At 32.4% G+C, this 19059-nt stretch overlaps 3 protein-coding genes across 4 annotated transcripts; 2 read left to right on the top strand and 1 right to left on the bottom strand.

Annotated features, from left to right (window-relative positions):
- The first annotated feature begins 960 nt into the window (after positions 1-960).
- Positions 961-3048, top strand: LOC131643643 (light-harvesting complex-like protein OHP2, chloroplastic). Its single transcript, XM_058913917.1, has 2 exons — positions 961-1502; positions 2774-3048. Exons 1-2 carry the CDS (start codon positions 1090-1092, stop codon positions 2886-2888), a joined length of 528 nt encoding a protein of 175 aa, XP_058769900.1. The 5' UTR covers positions 961-1089; the 3' UTR covers positions 2889-3048.
- Positions 3049-13369: 10321 nt separating this feature from the next.
- LOC131643642 (probable serine/threonine-protein kinase At1g54610) lies at positions 13370-16525 on the top strand. Of its 2 annotated transcripts, XM_058913916.1 has the most exons (7): positions 13372-14102; positions 14462-14746; positions 14834-15151; positions 15260-15481; positions 15621-15715; positions 15786-15885; positions 15985-16522. In XM_058913916.1, exons 1-7 carry the CDS (start codon positions 13689-13691, stop codon positions 16324-16326), a joined length of 1776 nt encoding a protein of 591 aa, XP_058769899.1. In that variant the 5' UTR covers positions 13372-13688; the 3' UTR covers positions 16327-16522. The 2 variants fall into 2 exon arrangements, with proteins under 2 accessions (XP_058769898.1, XP_058769899.1); XM_058913915.1 differs by having other exon boundaries at positions 13370-14102; positions 15786-16525.
- A 916-nt stretch (positions 16526-17441) lies between these two features.
- On the bottom strand, positions 17442-18295 carry LOC131649875 (uncharacterized). The gene is made up of 2 exons (XM_058919622.1): positions 18220-18295; positions 17442-17746 (listed from the first exon to the last, which is right to left on the bottom strand). Exons 1-2 carry the CDS (start codon positions 18293-18295, stop codon positions 17442-17444), a joined length of 381 nt encoding a protein of 126 aa, XP_058775605.1.
- Between the last annotated feature and the right edge of the window lie 764 nt (positions 18296-19059).

Below are 19059 nucleotides of genomic sequence, written 5' to 3'. Positions count from 1 at the left end.
TTCTAATTATTGTCTAGAAAAACAAAAGAATCAATAAAGTGATGCAAAGTTTGCAAAGCACGAAGAAGAGATGATGCTGATGGTCACAACAAGAGATGAAGAAAGATTCAAAGACCAATGGTACTTGGATTCAGGATGCTCATCACATATATTTAATGTCATTTATCTTTACTTTCTTATATTTTCATTTTTGTTTAATGTCATTTATTTCATTTTACATACTTGTCATTTACTAAAGCTTTTTTTCAATTAAGTTTTGCGTTTACGTTGTCTTTGTACAAACAGTTTCTTTTAATTCACACACTACTTTCCACACAAGATCTCTACACGAATCGCTCCCGAGATTTTTTGAGTTAATCTCATAAACACAATAAACTCGTGATTGTTTATAAAAAAACACCGATAAATACATATATTTAAAATTAGAGTAACAATAGAGAATAATGTTAAAATCAATAAAGAAAGAATAAAAGAATATGGAGTGAAAACGACAGAGAAAAAACAATGAAAAAATTGCACTAAGAGATTCATAGTTTTTTTTAATATAATATTCAATTTTTTTCTATTTATGCATTTAAAACACATTTATTTTATTTTTAATTATAATAAATTGTAAAGGATAAAAATAAATTTTAGTTAAAAGAATAAAAAAAAAACTAGTTAAAAGTCATAAGCTCATATTAGTTCAAGTAACTTAAAAAAAAAAGCCATAAGTTAGAAAAAAATATCTAGAAACTCATGCCAAAATATAGTCATCAAACATAATTTTTTCTATTGATATCAAATAGTTAAATTTACTGTACTATCTATTTTTCATAATTGTATAATTATCCAAACCTCTTAAAAATATCCAAGGGAGAATATATATTCATAAGTCAAACAATAGCCAAAATCCAATGGTTGATATTGCACCTCAAATCTCCACTGCATTTAACTCAAACCACTTTTCAATGGAAACTTGGACATACCTTGTCCACACACACTTATCCATTGATTTTGATAACACATGTTCATAAGAACAGAAAATAAAGATAAATAATACAACAAATAAATTTCAGAAATTTTTAGTATCATCAATCCCCTCAAAAAATGTCTGTAACATCTTCAATCCCATGTATCAAAATCCCAACAACTTCTTCTTCATGTGCATCTTCATCAACCTCATCTTATTCTTTTAGATTCTCTTCTCTCAAACCCTATGCTGTTACTGTAAGAAACTCTCAGAGTGAAGGTCCTTTGAGAAGACCAATGGCTCCTTCTGTGAAAGAACCATCTAATCTTCCTCAACCCCTGAAACCCTCACCTCCTTCTCAGTCTCCACCACAACCTCAGAAACCAAGTTCTCTTGTTGTTGGGGATGATAGAAGTGTTGTTACATTAGAGTTTCAGAGACAAAAGGCTAAGGAATTGCAGGAGTATTTCAAATTGAAGAAGCTTGAACAAGCGGCAGATCAAGGTCCCTTTTTTGGATGGATTGCCAAAAATGAGATTAGCAATGGAAGGTAAATTTTTTTCATTTTTTTTAAACTTATAAGATGCCCATAAGCTGTTTGTGAAAATAGTTTGACTTTTTTTTTGTTGTTTTTTTGTTATGTTATTATAGAATGATAGAAATAGTTTATACAGAAGCACTTGTATGATAAGTGCTTAAGTTATTAGGGGTTAATTAAGTTGTTTATCGGGTAATGAGTTAATTTTGAGTTTCTGCTGGGATGTGCTGTTCATCAAAATATTGGTTGAATGAACTTTAACATCTGTATCAGTTGTTTTGTGGCAATAGTCTAGCAAATTTTGAGGGATGTTAATTCCAAATTTATTACTTTTTTTGCCTCCTTTTAGACTAAGATGATAACCTCTGTTCGTCGGTAGTTATGACAGAGATGAATGAAAATCGTAACGATTATGATGAGAATAACTCACTTAAGTTGGTGCTTATTAATAACTGAGAGTTTAGTTCTAGAATTGTTGGAACCAGTGTAGGACTAGATTGTAATGTGAGTAATAAAGTGCGAACTACTTGAATCTGCTGACATGTTCCTCATTTCTTCTCTAGCACAAGGGATATGCCTGATGAAGTTATATAGAGGAAAAACCACCTAACATATCATGAGCCATCATTTCCAAAAGCTTAAGCAATTAAATGATGAATGGTGTTTATATATTAATAGTACACTTCCGCTACAGCTTTTGTTTCATGGTGTGGCTCAGCTACCTTGTGGAAGAAATTTCACATGCATGTCCTTTAAAAAGTTTTACATTACTTGGACATCAAGACTAAGTTTAGTTTATAATCACCACACTTCCTCTACTCCCAAGGCGTCTTTTACCAAATGACAAACCTCACGAGTGTTTACACAAGGCCCATAGCGAACAATACATCTGAAAAGCGGTGCAGCTGATCTTCATCTCTAATATTGATGTTGATCAAGTGATTAAGTATCCAAAATACCTTGGAAAGCATAGCTTTTGCAGCACCTTTTTCTCCTTCAGTCATTATCTATACTTTAATATTGATGTTGATTATGTGACAAAGTAACCAAAGCACCTTGGAAAGTATAGATTTTGCAGCATTGTTTTCTCCTTCAATGGTTATAATTATACAGCTGTTGACTATGTGATATTCCAAGGCTAATTTCATCTCAAAGAAGCTTTTTTTAGATGCTTGTGTTTACAGCTGTTGACTAATGATTTGTATTCTTTTTGAAATGATTATCTATAATCTTTTGTGGACTATCTGTATTTATTAATCTGGAATTGATTCATGTTTCTTCAGGTGGGCAATGTTTGGTTTTTCTGTTGGGTTGCTAACTGAGTTTGCGACAGGCTCAGACTTTGTTGATCAAGTGAAGATCCTTCTCTCCAATTTTGGGATATTAGATTTGGATTGAATATAGTAACTTTATATAAAATACATTGTCAATAGTTTATTGTTGCTTTTGAATATGTCAACAACGTTTATCAAATTGTTTCATCTTCATATGTAGCAAGCAAGCTTGCTTTATTATGAAGTTAAATAACAATAATGTGATTATCCTTTTCCATTATGCACATTTCTTGCTTTATACTAGTATATGGCAAAAGTGTGAGCTACACATTGTTATAACAATCTCAAGTTAACTTAACAAAAAATTATGAAGGTTAGAATAGTGTTACAATGCTCATCTCAAGAACAGATAACTAATAAACTATTAGTGTGAAACATGTGGCATGTATATGGAAATCTAAAGTGGCTATTTACATTTTGATTTGGAGTTGTTTATGTTTCTATACTACAAAGGGCTTGGTGGAATAGGATATGGATTCTTTACATTTATGCTAACGTTTAGAATAAATATCCTATTCACTTGAACAACCAAATATGGAGCTTTTTGATTTGAACTTGTGAACCGAGTTGGATTTAGATAAGTGACTCTAAAGAGAGACATATAGGTTGGGAAAGTTATAAGCTGGAACCGACATGAATGGTATCTGCAAATACTGGATGATCAAGTCAGTAAGTAAATGATTGAGAGGTTTTGAGATAGAAATACAACAATTATGGGAAGACTGGAGTAATGAGGGACATTATGAGCATCAAAGACCTCCGCAATTAAGTATGTGTTGAGATGGATATGATTCAAACAATGGTTCCTTATGGTTTGAGATGAGAGGAGGAATTTTGGAATTGTAGGAAATTCAAAGAGAATTACCCTATAGACCAGGGTGAAACGACGGATTTTTAAGTCATGGAGAATCTGAGAAGGATTTGAGTCTAGGGGTGTGCAAAATATCCGGTTTTGATGTCCAAATCCATAACCAAACCTAAACCACTTTTAAATATCCGGATATAATTGAATGGTCATTAACCGGTTTAGTTATTAATGGTTTGGTTATCCATTCATATAATCCAGATATAATTAAATGGTTATTAACCGGTTAAATTATTTTGGATTCGGTTATAATCCGGTTATTATCCAAATCCAAATATTTTAATTCTAAAAATATTAATTTTTTTTGAAAAAAAATATTTTCGGAAAAAATAATTTTTAAAACTGGATTTTTTTTAAAAACCGGTTATATAATCATAACCAAATTTATAACCGGTTTTATAACCAGTTTTGATTAAAATGTGGTTATGATTATAAATCCAAACCATTTAAATGGTTTTAAAATGGTTATGGTTTGGTTTTTGAAAATAACCAACCATGAACACCCCTAGATTTGACCACAGTGAGGTAATGATTTGTTGGACAGTGGAGGATCTCAGTATGATTTTCATGGAATTCAAAGTTAGACGAGGAGTCTTTGAGTAATGAACAATCCAAGGAGGACTTTCGTATTGGCCAAGCTAAAATGAAGAGTCCTTAGGCCATGTATAATCGAGATCACTTTGAGGATGATTGTGGTAGATAACTTCATTGTGTTTTATGGTGTGTATGCATCTTGTTCATGGCAGGGTCTATAAACTCAAATGACTTTCGAACTTGACGAAGTGTGTGTTTGGTTCTGTGGTGAAAATAATTAATTTTGAATTAAATTATTCTAGTTAAATGGTTATGTTTGGATAAATTTATTTATAAGTGATTTAAACAATTAATTTCAAGGTAAAAATCATGTTTAAACTCAAAAGCTACAAATTCTAGCTTTAGTATAATCAATTTTGGAGGCAGAATCGATTCTACTTTAGAAGAATCAAACCCCCTAAAATCATTTCAAAATCAATTATACACATCTAAAATTTTTTTTCCTCTTCAAAAGGCTAACCAAACATATACAAAAGGGTTTTAGGGGTTTCAAACGTTTGGTTTCTTTTTGCCACGAGACATAAATATTAGGGTTATATTTGTTTTTTAGGTCATAGTGAATAGTTGGATCAAAAGATATCTTTTTTTTCCTATCCATTCATTAATTCAATATATAAATATGCTTATTTCTACTTTTAAGGGACTTATTCACTTCATTTCTTAGATTCTCTGTATTATGCTTTTCTCTGAGAGAGCCATACAATTTGTCTTTGAGAGAGAGAGAGATAGTGTCATACTATTTGTGCTTGAGGAAATTTGACACTCACCTAACTTAGCTAAGACTCTAGGCCAAATCCGTTGAGCAAGAATCCACTAGATCAATGAATATGAGACAAGAACAACTCTTGTGAAACAAGGAAAATCCGTTAATCGAGCAATCCTCCGGTTAACAGATGAAACAAGATTTAGATATGCACTATATCTATAAGTTTTGATGATAACAACACATATATTTTATATATAAACAATTTTGTTTCTAACAGTTTCTTAAGTGTGCATATCAGAAATGCTTATTGATTCAAGACTGTTGTTCAAAGAATCATCAGAAATATGCTCGGCACGTCAGAAATGCTATTCACATCCTTTTTGAAAGAAACATTAGTTGTTTTGAAGAATGCTCAATGTTAACCAGAAAGAAGATTTCCTGTGTAATTCTCAATAAGCTGCTGCTTCATAAGTCTCAAGTATCTCCAGAAGAAATAAGAAGATGTTGCTCCAAGATCAGAAAACAAATATACATCAGATACAAGCTTTTGTTTCAAAAGATCAAAAGTCAGGATGTGCTCGTCAGAAGAGTTGTTGCTTCTAACTCTGATAACATAGTTAAGATCAGCTGATAAAGGGTCAAGATCAGAAATGAGGAATAGTTGTCATGACTCAAAGTTTAGATATTAAGAATTGTCTTTAGAAAAGTCGCTGCTTTATATATATGAAACGTGAAAACATTGTTCTACTTTTGAAAGACATTGACATTTGGCATGAAAGACAAGGTTCTGTTCCCAATGACTCTTTTGATCTTATGCTATCATAACAAAGTAGTTTACGACTACTCATCAGAAAATTCATCAGAAGAAGTTGATCTCTTCCAAGCTTATTACTTCAGATAAGAAGTACATCATTTGAAGATAAGATCAATAAACTTTCTCAAGAAGATCTCAGCACAACAGTTTGTTTAACAAATCCACTATTACAAAGACGTTTGTACTATTCAGAAGTTGTCTTCCATGTTTTCATGATAAAGCTCCAAGTTACAGGAAAAGGAAGTAACATGTTGTACTATCCAACATCTACTCTCAATACTATCCGTTGGAAAGTAACCGTTGATATTGGAAAGGACTCTTCTATCCTCACAACGTCTCTTTCTTTTTTAAGACTATAAAAGAAGATCAAATATCTCAGAAGAAAAGCTGCTTAAGTCGAAATACTCAAATGAAGCAAAAGATGATGCTAAAGTTATGAAAGTTAAAGCCAAACAAAAAGAGAGAGAAAATATGAAGAGAAAGAAGAGAAAGAAGAGAAAGAAAAGAAAGAAGAATAATATAAGATGCTACCCAAATACTTAGAAATACATCTTTGTAGAATCATGTAAAAGTAAGGAGTTGTTGCTCATAACTTGCTTAACACTTTTGTTTTATATCTCTTGCACTTAAACATTAATCAGCTTATAAGAAGCAATCATGTAAACACAAACATTAAGCAACTGATAGTTCTTTGTTCCTTGAGTGACTAGTGTTAGTCTGTATACTTAATAAAATTTTGACAGAGTGTCATTGTGGAGAAATCTCCTCCAAGGGACCAGTTGGGTCAGAATCCTTAAGGAGTCCATGATCGTTGTATTTCTTAGAGGACTAGTTGGGTCAGAATTCTTAAGAAATCACTAACTTATTGATCATTGCTTTGATTGTTTGTCACTGGAAGTTGGCCCGTGCATATGTAATCATTTTGATGATAGTGGATTAAGTCATTTTCTAAGGCAAAATCACCTTGGCAGGTGGACATGATTAACCTTTTCTAAGGTGAACCTGGATAACATGAATGTGTCATTTTAATCTTCATTGCACACTTTATTGTTTATCTTTAATGAATAGTATTTCTAAAGGAAAATGTTTTGAAAATCCAATTCAAACCCCTCTTTCTTGTGTTTTTCTCTACCAGAAAGGACGTTCAAAGTTTACTTAGAAAGAAAGAAATGTAATCCACTAATCGATCTAAACTTTGACTAGCAAATCTAAGGCGTAATTTTTTTTCTTTGCGCTAAAGGAAGACAATATGCTAATACAGGAATCCTTCAAATATTGGATTAAGGCCTCAATTGAAATCTATAAATAAGACATTTAAGTTTCATTTTTGGAAGATCTTGGAACTTTAAAATTTGTATATATTAATACTAAATTAGTGAGAGGCAAAGTGTTAGGAGTTTGATGTTACTTTGTCACAAGGAGAGTTCCAAATAGTTTTGATGTGGATACTTGCTTCTCTTTGAGAGACCATCTGATTCTATTTCACTTCATCTACTTATTCTGCCCCGCTACCATGACAACATATAGCTATGATCTCTCTTGTAGAAACTAGATGTAATTTATCATAACTCTTATGTATTACTCTTAATTGTTTGATTATATATTTTGGTTATACATTAATATTGATGCGTGTTCTTGAGTTTAATGCATGTTTTAACCCAATCAATTATAACCTAATATATGGATTTTAATTGTTATTGAAAAATACCTTTTAAGTCTAGATAAAGAACATTCATATATCAAACACTAAAATTTAAAGGTAAATTTAGGTTTAATATTCATACATAATATCATTTGTATTGATTAATTTAGTTGAGAAATCGTCGATTAAACAATAGGATCAATCTCACAATATTATTTAGACATGAATAATATGCGTTGAGCACCACATGATAATATGAAATGTTAACTAAAATATCTATGTTGATCATAAGAATGTCTGTGCTTATGGTTATTAAAGTCTAATTCTTATATATTTCTATCATAGTTAAATCTTAATTTAATTTTATTGCTTATTCTAAAATCAAAATGTAAGCCCTTTTTCACTTAAAACATAACATTTAGTGAAAGGATTTTATTGCATCAGTCCTTGAGGAAAAAAAACAAAAATACTTACTTTTGATACTTCATTAAAATGATATTGTTGCTAAGGACTGTTGTTTAGATATTACAAGCATAGGAATAATCTTTATCATTTTAAGTAATTGTGCACATTTGTTCATAATATTGTATAACCTTATTTGTTTAATCCATCATACTTCTAATTTGTTTGGTTATATTGTTGAACTTTATTTATGAAAGAAAAAAAACCTAAAGATCAATTATTATTTGGCTATGAGATTGAAAGAGTAGCTCGTATGAACAATATAAAAACGAGAAAAAGAAAACAACTAGGTAAGTAAATGGACCAACATAAAGGTACTTATGCTTCTCTTTATTCAAAACCTCTTATATTCGAAGACTCCAAGACAAATAAAGAAAACATAAAAAATGATGGTGAAAATGGTAACAAAAATGAACAGTAAAAACAATGGTGGCATTTTGTGTCGTAATAGTCCAAGAAGACTAGCTCATATTGGAAGATGTCCAATTAATTCTAGAAATATCGAAATTAAGACCGAATTGCTTCAAATTATTTATGTAAACTCTTTTGCAAGTTTAGACCATGAAGATTTGTACACTCAATTTCCCCCCAAATTCTACGAGATATCGGGTACACTTTGAGCACCAGAGGAAGAAGAAATTTTCTTCCCGTGACTATTTCCACACTTGATGATTAGGAAAGAAAATAATTGGTACATGGACTAATCCGCACAATGCTTGTCTGACTGAAATGTATTAGAAGAAATTCTTTTAACAAATTATTTTCTCAAAATAAGTTGATGGAGGCCAAAATCACCATTGTCGTCTTTTCCTCTGCAATGGACTTTTGCAACAACATAAACTGTTATTAGATACAATTGTAAGTAGTTCTCTAATGTCGATGAGTGTTGAAGATTCTATAGTAATCATAGAAAGAATGACATTTAATGACCATCAAAATGAATACAACATAGACCAATGTTCATAAGTAATCTAGAATTAGAGTTGGGCATCACTACAATCTTGGACCAAAACAAGTTATTGACCTAAATTATGGAAGAATCATAAAAATAATTATCTATGCTTACATAAAAAATTTAAAAAAGCAAGAATCATCTAGTGAACACAAGCATATGTCATATTTTAAGCTTTGTACTAGGGATCATCCCACTGGTTACTACCTTCCTGGGATGAATAGTTAAACTATCCGAATACTCATCAATGGCTAGGATAATACCTAGGAAAGAATAACAACAATCAAAGAGAAAATAACCCTAATTTTTACCAAGGATGAAGTCAAGACGCCGATCCATAAAATAGATAACAATCGTACAAAAATACAATTAGAGTCAACATCTACTAGCTAGAACTTCAAAATTGAAGAACACCCTGAATCAATTTATGCAAATTACTATTGTCAATCAAAATAAAGTTGATGCCTCGATAGTAAATATAGAACTACACGTGGGATAGATATCCTAAAAATCATCTGATCAACAAGGAGGTACTTTCACCTCTAACACTTAAGCAAATCCTAAGGAGCATTGCAATTTCATCACAGTAAGAAGCGGGATAGTAATGGGAGATGATACCCCCGAAGTTATTGTTTAAATAAAAACACAAAAGGGAAAGTGAAGACAAAGAACTATAAAGTAAATGATAAAATCATCTAAGTTGAAGCCAACTACATCTCCATCATTCAAAGAACTTTACCATTAAAAGCAACAAATCTAGGTCAAGTCACTTTAACTAGTTACCATGGGAAGCTTTAATATTGGAAAAACACTTTGATCTATGACTGAGTATCAATCTTATTTAACTTTCAATAATCAAATTAATTAGTAATGTGGAACTAAAACAAACATTTATGGTGATCCAATTAGTCGATAAGCTCATCATATGTCCAATGGGGATAACTGAACATGTATTGGTCAGAATCGACAAATTTGTATTCCTAATGGACTTTGTTATATTGCATACAAAAGAGGATGATGAGGTTTGTTGAACTAAGAATGCACATGTATTATAATTTATATTGAAGAAAAATCCACAAGTGGTAAGTAAAATTATCGATCCAAATAGATTGTTTTAACTTCTACAAAACTAAGGTGATCATACTTGCAGTTAGCTAAACAAACGACATAAAGTGAAAGAAGGTACACATATCTTAATTTGATCGGATGTGTAATTATTGTGAAAATCGAATATACTAATTAGCATTTGAGAATTACAATGAGAGAAATGATTAAGTCATTATCCGAATACTTTTACCTTTTAATGTGAATAATTCTTGTCTAAACCTATAATGATTCCTCTTATACCACAACTATTTTACAAAATAGTTGTGCACGATATCTCGTCACACAGCCAGAATTATTTAATTATTATTCCCTAATGTCTTAAGTGAAGTCGCAACCTACAAAGTTTCGATGGAACATAAAATACCTATGCCACGAATGCAGACACCCTACTTCTAATGATTATAAAAAACCTCCTGATAATATTTAGCTTCAATAGCACTATCCACAGTTAGTTCTCTAACACTATCTAGATATCACTTATCCCAAATTCTTAAACAAGAAAAAACCATTAATCATAAACTATTATTGGATAACTATAAGAAGTAGATTAATTAATATAGAAGATCTAAATAGATTACGTGGTTCACATTGATATGGGAAAATTCATCTATGGGAATTGGGAACTTAATCTAAGAGAAATATCACTCAATCTTATGGAATTCATGAGAAATTAAATTTAAAGAAAGCAATTACGTTTTACAAACTATGAAGGATAAAATCCTTATGATTATAATACTTCTCCCCTTCTCCAATGCTTCAGAACATGCCTCTTGTCTCATAAAATTCTGAACCCTAACAACTAATGTTGGTGACAATTTATAGGAAAAATTATATTTTCTCAAAATCACATCGCTCTTCCCTAATGGTGCACCACAATTTCTTGATGTTGGTGACATGTTAGATTTGTGATAGTAAAAACGCACCATACCGTACAGGCATTGTATAACATCAAATTTAAGCTTCAAGAAATAAATCCATATATACTTAATATGTGCATCAACAAAAGCAATGTAATATCTATAGACACAATTATAAAAAAGGCGTAGGTCCCCATAAGTCAATATGGACTAAGTCAAAAGGGGTTTTATAGGCAGATGAGACATGCAATTTATGAGCTTTACCTAAACAACAATATCCATAAATTTGAGGTACTTTTTATTAAAAACTTTGAAATTATACAAGTCAAGTACAAATTTGACAGTATTAAAATTGACATGTCTTAACATATAATGCCACAAAGAAATATCATCATAAGATATACAATTCGTCAGGGTAGAGGAGTAATAATTAGGATTACTAGTATGGATATGGGAAACTAATCCATAAACGTTAGAGGATTCCAATTGAATATGAGGAAAGCAATAAAGAACTTTAGCATCCAGGAATATTTTAAGCACAACCTGCCTAGAAACTTGGGATTTGACAAAGCTTATGTTAGCATGAAATTCAAATGTCAAATTATTATCTTTGGCAAATTGTGAGACAGACATCAGGTTCCTAGTGATGGAAAGAATTTTCTGGAGCATTATCTTATAGTTAGAAAACCATTTTGAAGCAAATTGAGATGAATAAACAAATTTAATGGTGAGATCCAGACCATTACCAATGCATGAGATTCAACTTATCTTTTTCTAAATATGGAACAAAATTATGCAGAACATAGTTAAGAAAGGTTATTTGATAGGATGCACCTGAATCAACAAACTATGCATGAGATTCCAACTTACATGGCAATAAGAACTTCTCATTACAAAGAAGTTAGTTCTTTGTGGCAATAATTGTAGCTGGTTGAGTTACCTTCGTAGAATTTTCTCTGACTGAGTCAACCTGAGCTTGGGATCTTGCATTTCTTTGTGTAATATCAATAATAGTAGAAGGCACAAAATATTCATCACACATATGCCAACAATCAAGAACTCTATGTCCAAACTTGCCACATAGTTGATAAGTAGGTCTTGATCCCAAAGATCCATCCTTGGAACAAACTGGACTATGATCTCAATGATTGCTCACATATCCAAAAAAGAGAGTACCATTGTGATTAACTAATGATTCTAGATGCACAATATTTAGAAAAACGTTGGGGACATGAGTTATTGTCTGAACTTATGATGTTGAGCTTTTTGAACATACATAAACGCCTCAACATCATACATGGAGGGAGGTCCACAATGACCATAAACCCGCATAATGAATGAACCGTATTCCTCAGGGAGTCCATCAAGAACAACATTAATTTGATCTTTCTCAACGACTTTGTTACCTACTGAAAGAAACGAATCATCGATAGCTTTGATGGGAAGAACAAATTCAGAGGTTGAACGACTCACTTTCTTGGATGATTTGAGTTTGGTGCGTGTTGACGAATGCACTCTTTCGTTACTGTACGATTTTTTTGTATATTTTGTCCCACATTTCATACAAGTGCTTACTGGTAATAACCCTAGACAACACTAATTCAAATATTTGTTGAAATAATCCAAATAAATATGGCTTGATCTTAAGCAATTTCGGTTTCATAATTCTAAGAAATTGCAATTTTAATTTGACCTGTCTTAGTTTTAAACATCAAGGGGAGTTCCATATTGACAAGTAGTTGTTGTTTTGCAGCTTGATAGAAAAATTTGGATCGAAAGAATGAGAAGGTATCAAATTTATGAAAGGAAAATTAGTAACTTGTGGTGACAAACGATTCTTTGAGATAAGGGGTGGTGGTTCGTCAACATCCACCATTGATGAAGCAAATGAGCGACCAGGGAAGAAGAAGAAGAAAAATTATGTTGCGAAAACAAAAGAATCGCATGTTGATACAATGTCTGAAGGATAGAATGGAAATAATAAAAGGATTTTAAAATATTTGTTTTTAGAATTTAATTGAAATACACTGACAATTAATTTTTTTTTTAGAGTCGGTTAATCACAGACGTTGGATGTTGGGAGAAGTTTGACTTTTGTTTTAACCACCTATAAAGTAATGCAAATGAATGATAATTGTGAATTAACAATGTACAACTCTGTACACTGCCAATACGTACTAATTAATCTTTTATTTTTATTCATAATACAAATTCTCTTTAACTTGAAAAACTCAAAATTTTATATTAGAGAAGACTTTTGAAGAGTTATAAATAGGCATGACAACGAGCGAAACGGAGGCGAGTTTAAGCAAACCCAGACCCACCACCGTATTCCAAACCCGTCCGCTCTCAAATTCAAAATTCTTCAAATATATTTTATGTTAGTATAATATTTTGAATATTAAAAATATAATAATCATAATAATTCATTTATCATTATATATACAAACAATTTCAAAAAATATTTAAAAATTTTGTATTTTTTATTTTTAAAATATAGAAAGAGGTAGGAGGAGTACTGTTTTAAAACATGTCTCCATGTGTTTTTGAAATAGACTGGGGACCTTGTCTCCTTGTCTTTAGACTCTCAGTTCATGTCCTTCTCCATCTCTCTCTCTCTTTCCTCTCACTGTAACTGACAGATTCATTCTAATTCTATTTTATTCCAACCGCGCAGTCATTTTCTCTCTTCGGACAAAGCAAAGCCATTTCAATCTTCCATTCCATTGGTTCTTTTTCCCCACTGTACATACCTTCCTATTCTGCCGGCTATGGTCGGCTATTCGCATTCACATTCCACTCTCTCTTCTTTCTATATCTTTTCCATACTCACAACCTTTTCAACATCAACAAAAGTCCATTAACATGGGCTGTGTTCAAGCCAAACCATCACAAGAATCTGATGAAGGTAATTACAGTGGACTAAACAGATTCAAAATGGAAAATGGGTATGTTCCAAGTTCTGATTTTGTTGCTCACAGAAGATCCACTGGTCAGAGTCAAAAACATGTTCTTGACCAGACTAACAACTATGATCATCATCGTGTTTATGAGAAAGAGAAACAACCCAGAAAACATAAAGTAGTTGTTGATTCTAGTAGTGTTGCTGGAAAAGGAAAGAGAAATGGTGAATTGAAAGATAGTAAGAAGCAGTTGAACAAGTGTTTTGATGATGAGATGGTTGATGGATGGCCTAAATGGTTAGTTGATAATGTTCCTTCTCATGGGTTGGATGGTTTGGTTCCAAAGAGTGCTGAATCTTACAAAATGATTGATAAGGTTTGTTTCTCTTTCTTCATATCTCAATTCTGTATTAAGTTTCTTTCTTTTAGTATAAAATGGATTGAGCAAAGGATTCATGATGAAGGGTTGCAAAAAATTTAGTACAAAAAGTTTGGTTTTTTATTGAATTTAGCATATAATTCTATATTTCCTGTACTGCCAAGCCTTGTTAGAAACCAAGCTATAAGGTTGGCCTGTCGGTGAAGGTTTGAGTTCTGAGAGTGTTGGGTCAGTCCATACTGAACTTTGCTCTGACTTTAAATAGGATTCTCGTAAGTTTAAGGTGGAATTGGTCTCATTGGATTAGTAGGTGGCAAGCTATAGTTGACTTGGCCTATGTTATTTACATTTTGCAGGTAGGACAAGGAACCTACAGCAATGTTTATAAAGCTCTAGATCGAGACACGGGTGATATCGTGGCATTAAAAAAGGTCCGGTTCAATACGTCGGAGCCTGAAAGCATTAAGTTTATGGCAAGAGAAATTGCGATATTACAGAGATTGGATCATCCGAATATAGTGAAACTTAAAGGGTTAGCCACTTCAAGAATGCAGTACAGTATATATCTAGTTTTTGATTTCATGCCCACAGATTTATCAAGAATTATTTCTCGACCCGATGAAAGACTAACCGAACCACAGGTTAGACAATTTAATTTTCCGTCTTGAACATTTTATAGCATTTTGATTCCTTTATTCTCGATTAATAATCTTAAAAAGTTAATGTAGGTCAAGTGCTATATGCATCAATTGCTTTCAGGTCTTCAGCATTGTCATGATAGAGGAATTTTGCATCGAGATATAAAGGGGTCGAATCTTTTGATAGATAAAACGGGGATGCTTCAGATTGCAGATTTTGGACTTGCTAATTATTATAGTACAAATCAAGACCAACCTCTCACAAACCGGGTTGTGACACTATGGTACCGAGCTCCAGAGTTGTTGTTAGGCTCCACAGATTATGGAGTTGGCATTGATCTATGGAGTGCTGGTTGTCTCCTTGCAGAAATGTTTAGAGGAGTTCCAATCATGCCTGGAAGAACTGAGGTAATTAATAATTATGTAAAGCTATCTTAAAATCTAGCTCGATAGGTGACAAATTTGCGAGATGTTTTCTACGTATATCTGCTAATCACGAACTTTCGTTGCTTCTAGGTTGAGCAACTTCATAGAATTTTCAGGCTATGTGGCACACCATCACAAGAGTATTGGAAAAAGTTGAAACTTTCTACAACTTTTATACCTCCAAAGTCTTATAGACCAAGTCTGGTAGAATCTTTCAAGGATCTCCCCCCATCTTCTTTAGGTCTCTTATGTACACTTCTTGCTTTAGATCCCGCATTTCGTGGCAGTGCATCTAAAGCTCTTAAAAACCCGGTAAGTAAAGACAACAATCGTTTCTCCTTACTTCAGCGTGGTTCAAATATATGTATTTATCTTTATGCACAAGCTTGTGATTCCTAATGAATTTCTAGAAAACAATTACATGCTTAAGTTATTCCGATTTTTCGTGCAGTTTTTCTTTACAAGCCCATTGGCTTGTGATCTATCTGGTTTACCTGCAATCTACAAAGGAGATGATGAGCATATTCTAGCCAAAGAACAGATCAAGTAAGTTAACCTTTAGCTATAAAGGTTTTGTACTAGACGAGATCTCTTATTGTTTTGCGATTATTTACAGGTACATGAACTCTAAAATCAGGCGTTCTCGTACATATATGGAGCGTCGCAAGAATTTAGCATCTAATAAGCCAATCGAACATACCGTATCCTCTAAAGAGGTGAGTATTAAACCTGCTTTAGAACATCGTGCGACTAATGAAAATAATTTTTTTATTTATTTCGCAAACGATGCTATAAGAGTATGGTTATTATTTCAGGTATTGAGTAATAATGCTGAGGCTGAAACTTATGCTCCAAGTGAAGAACCAGGTAGTGCAACAAGTAGTACTTCATCAAGTGTAAACCAAGCTGGAATTGGGGACCATTCACCTCTCTTTCTCTCTCCATTTATGGCTTCTGATCAAAAGAAGCCCCACAAAATCCACAGTCATGCTAATATTGGTGAAAAAAACACCAAGAACCTTCCTCCATTATCCAAGTCAAAACCAAATGCAACCAAGAGAGATGATAGCAGATACAGATCAGACCAGATTTTCAGGTCCACTTCCACCAGAGAATTTAGAAAGTTAAAACCAGATCAACATTTACTCTTTGATTAGAAAATCCAAGAAATTTTGTATACCGAAAAAATTGATTATTTTATTATTTCATTTGATTTGATGTATTTTGAAAGTTCATCTACATATTCTATATTAACAATTGATTATTTTCTGGTTTGGTGCGAATAATCAAAGTATTTATTTACTAATACATGTCATTGTTAAGGCTAGCATATTTTAATTGTTCACGTCATACATTATTATGTGAAGTTAGTTGAGTTGTCACTTTCTATGATAGCCTTTTGTCAAATTCTCTAATTCCTACTTGTTTGTTTTATTCTTTTGGATTTTCTAAGCTTCATAATCAGTTGATAGAGTCCTGCCATAATTTTTTTGGATTAAGGTATGCAGAACAAAGAGATAATGATGAATAAGAAACTATTAAGTGATGTTGTGATATTCACCAGCCTTGGTACAATCTGTTAAACAATGAAACTCAAATGGTTAAGTCCAAGTACAAAATTCCAAACTGTATCATGTATCAGTGACAGGTTCACATTCGTTAGCTATGTAGCACTGACACCAGAAACACGGCATTAACAGTAATAATTAAAAAATATATATAAATTAAACATAATCACAAGTGTCGGTGTCGGTTTCAGACACCAACGCAGACACACTTTTTTCAGAGATATGGGTGCTACAGAATTTGTAAGTATCTCTGTTTGGACAAACAATTTAGTAAAACACTTATAGTATAAAATTTTTCTAAAGATATCGGTGCTATAGAATTTGTTAGTATCTTTGTTTGGACAAACAATTTAGTAAAACGCTTATCTTATCGTACAAGTGTTTATGTATAAGTTATTTCTATAGCAAAAAGGTAAAATAAAGTCAAATTGTTTTCATAAAAATTATAAGCTATTTTCATAAACTATTATGAAGAGTTCAAGAAAATAAGCTGAAAACATTCTAGTTTGCACACTTTTGATGACAGTTTGATTACATAACATATATTTCAAACATAGCATGTCCCCTAATTCATTTTTCATGCAAAACATCTTATCTTACAAACACATCTCAGAAATATTTTTCCTCTAGTTTGCTTCAATTTCTTACCTTGAAAGCTAAGATTACTGAACATGTGATTCAATCTAATGGATGGTAGTAACAATTCACACACCGTAGCGAACATCGCTGAGCTTGTTCTTGATCCACTTGAAACTGTTTCTTACACTACTCTTAAGCTTTCCCTCCACTGCCAATACATTATAGGACTTGATCCTCTTCTTTCTCTTAATCTCTGAATCATTTGATGCAGAAAAACTACTTCCCTTATCACTTGGTCCATTGAAGTTATATGAGCTGGACCTTTCTCTGAATCCAAATTCAGTATAAGAACAAGAGTATTCAGGAAATGACTTGCTTTTCTCCATGAACAAACCTTCTCTTTGTTCTCTCTTTCTCTCTCTATCTTTCACTGCATGAAACAAGAATTGTTTGTATTACATGAATAGACAATGAGAGAAGCTAGTGTTGAGAATTTAATAAGGGAAGATTTAAGTCATGATCAAGTGTGGTGGCACCCCATGTGTGATGTTGGACACATAGCTGCCTCTTAATGAATTTTTTAGAATCATGAGTGTGGGAAGTGGGACATAGTTTTAGAGGTTTTGGTTGGAGATGCCACTATCTATTAGTGATGATACAATGTGAATTCTCATGGGAATGGATTGGGACCTACCCTTTTTAGTGGGGGACAAAGTTGGCTACTTTATTTTGTTTTTGACACTCAAGAGATAAGCCACTAATCTTTGCTATACTAAATTGTCCTTACATGATGACAAAAGGCTCAACACGAAGGTGTACGAAATAGGTAGACCTTTGTTCTCTAAGAAATAGACAGTTCCATCCTTTAATTCATTAATCACCGTCTGATTCAATGAATCAGACAGCTGTCAATATAGCACTCTGCATCACTCATGAACGATTTCAACCGTTCTTGATATATAAGGATAAAGCGCGTCATTTCATATAAAAAATTCATTCTCACTCACATGTTACTTCTCATTTTTCTTACTCATTTGGATATGCTAGAGTGCTAATCTTGCAGATCCTCTTCCTCGTTTTGTCATATCGAAATTATCGACCCATCCCAATGAGACATAACTCTACCACCTCATATTTCATTTCTAATTTCTAACCGAATAAAATATTTTAAAAACTAGACCGAATCGAACGAATCACACTATTGTTATGCTAGAGACCCGACCCTTTTATATGATTTGCTGGCTATGATTCATTGACATTTATTTATGTTGTTTGGTCATGAGGGAACTTCTAGTGTCCCAACCATTTAGCTATATGAAATGAAAATTGGAGAGTCATCTTCCACCTAATGTCAAAATCAGTGGCTTAGTGCTATGTGGGCCTTAGACTCTCATGCATGTCACACATTAAAAAGAATACCTTGATTTTTGATTTTGCTTTGAGACAAATTATGTAATGCAATTATGATCTGCCTAACTTTGATTTATCACAGTCATGTCTGTATTATTAGTACTGCAAATGGGACAAAACAACTTGTGTTACACGTTGTGTGACCAATTTTCCTATGAATAAAAATCTTAAAATCCATAATATATTTTTTCAATTATATTGCATAATTGAGGGTGTCATCAAGTTGTGCTGTCACCTATCTAAATGATCAGATCTTAAGTTTCATCAATGAAAATACAAAGAGAAGATAGAGTCTGAATTGGACATTGTTTCGATATGTAGTGATTACAAAAA

The sequence above is a fragment of the Vicia villosa genome, linkage group LG1 (assembly GCF_029867415.1).
Source record: "Vicia villosa cultivar HV-30 ecotype Madison, WI linkage group LG1, Vvil1.0, whole genome shotgun sequence".
Taxonomy (NCBI): Eukaryota; Viridiplantae; Streptophyta; class Magnoliopsida; order Fabales; family Fabaceae; genus Vicia; species Vicia villosa.
This window is presented reverse-complemented; position numbering and strand designations above follow the sequence as displayed.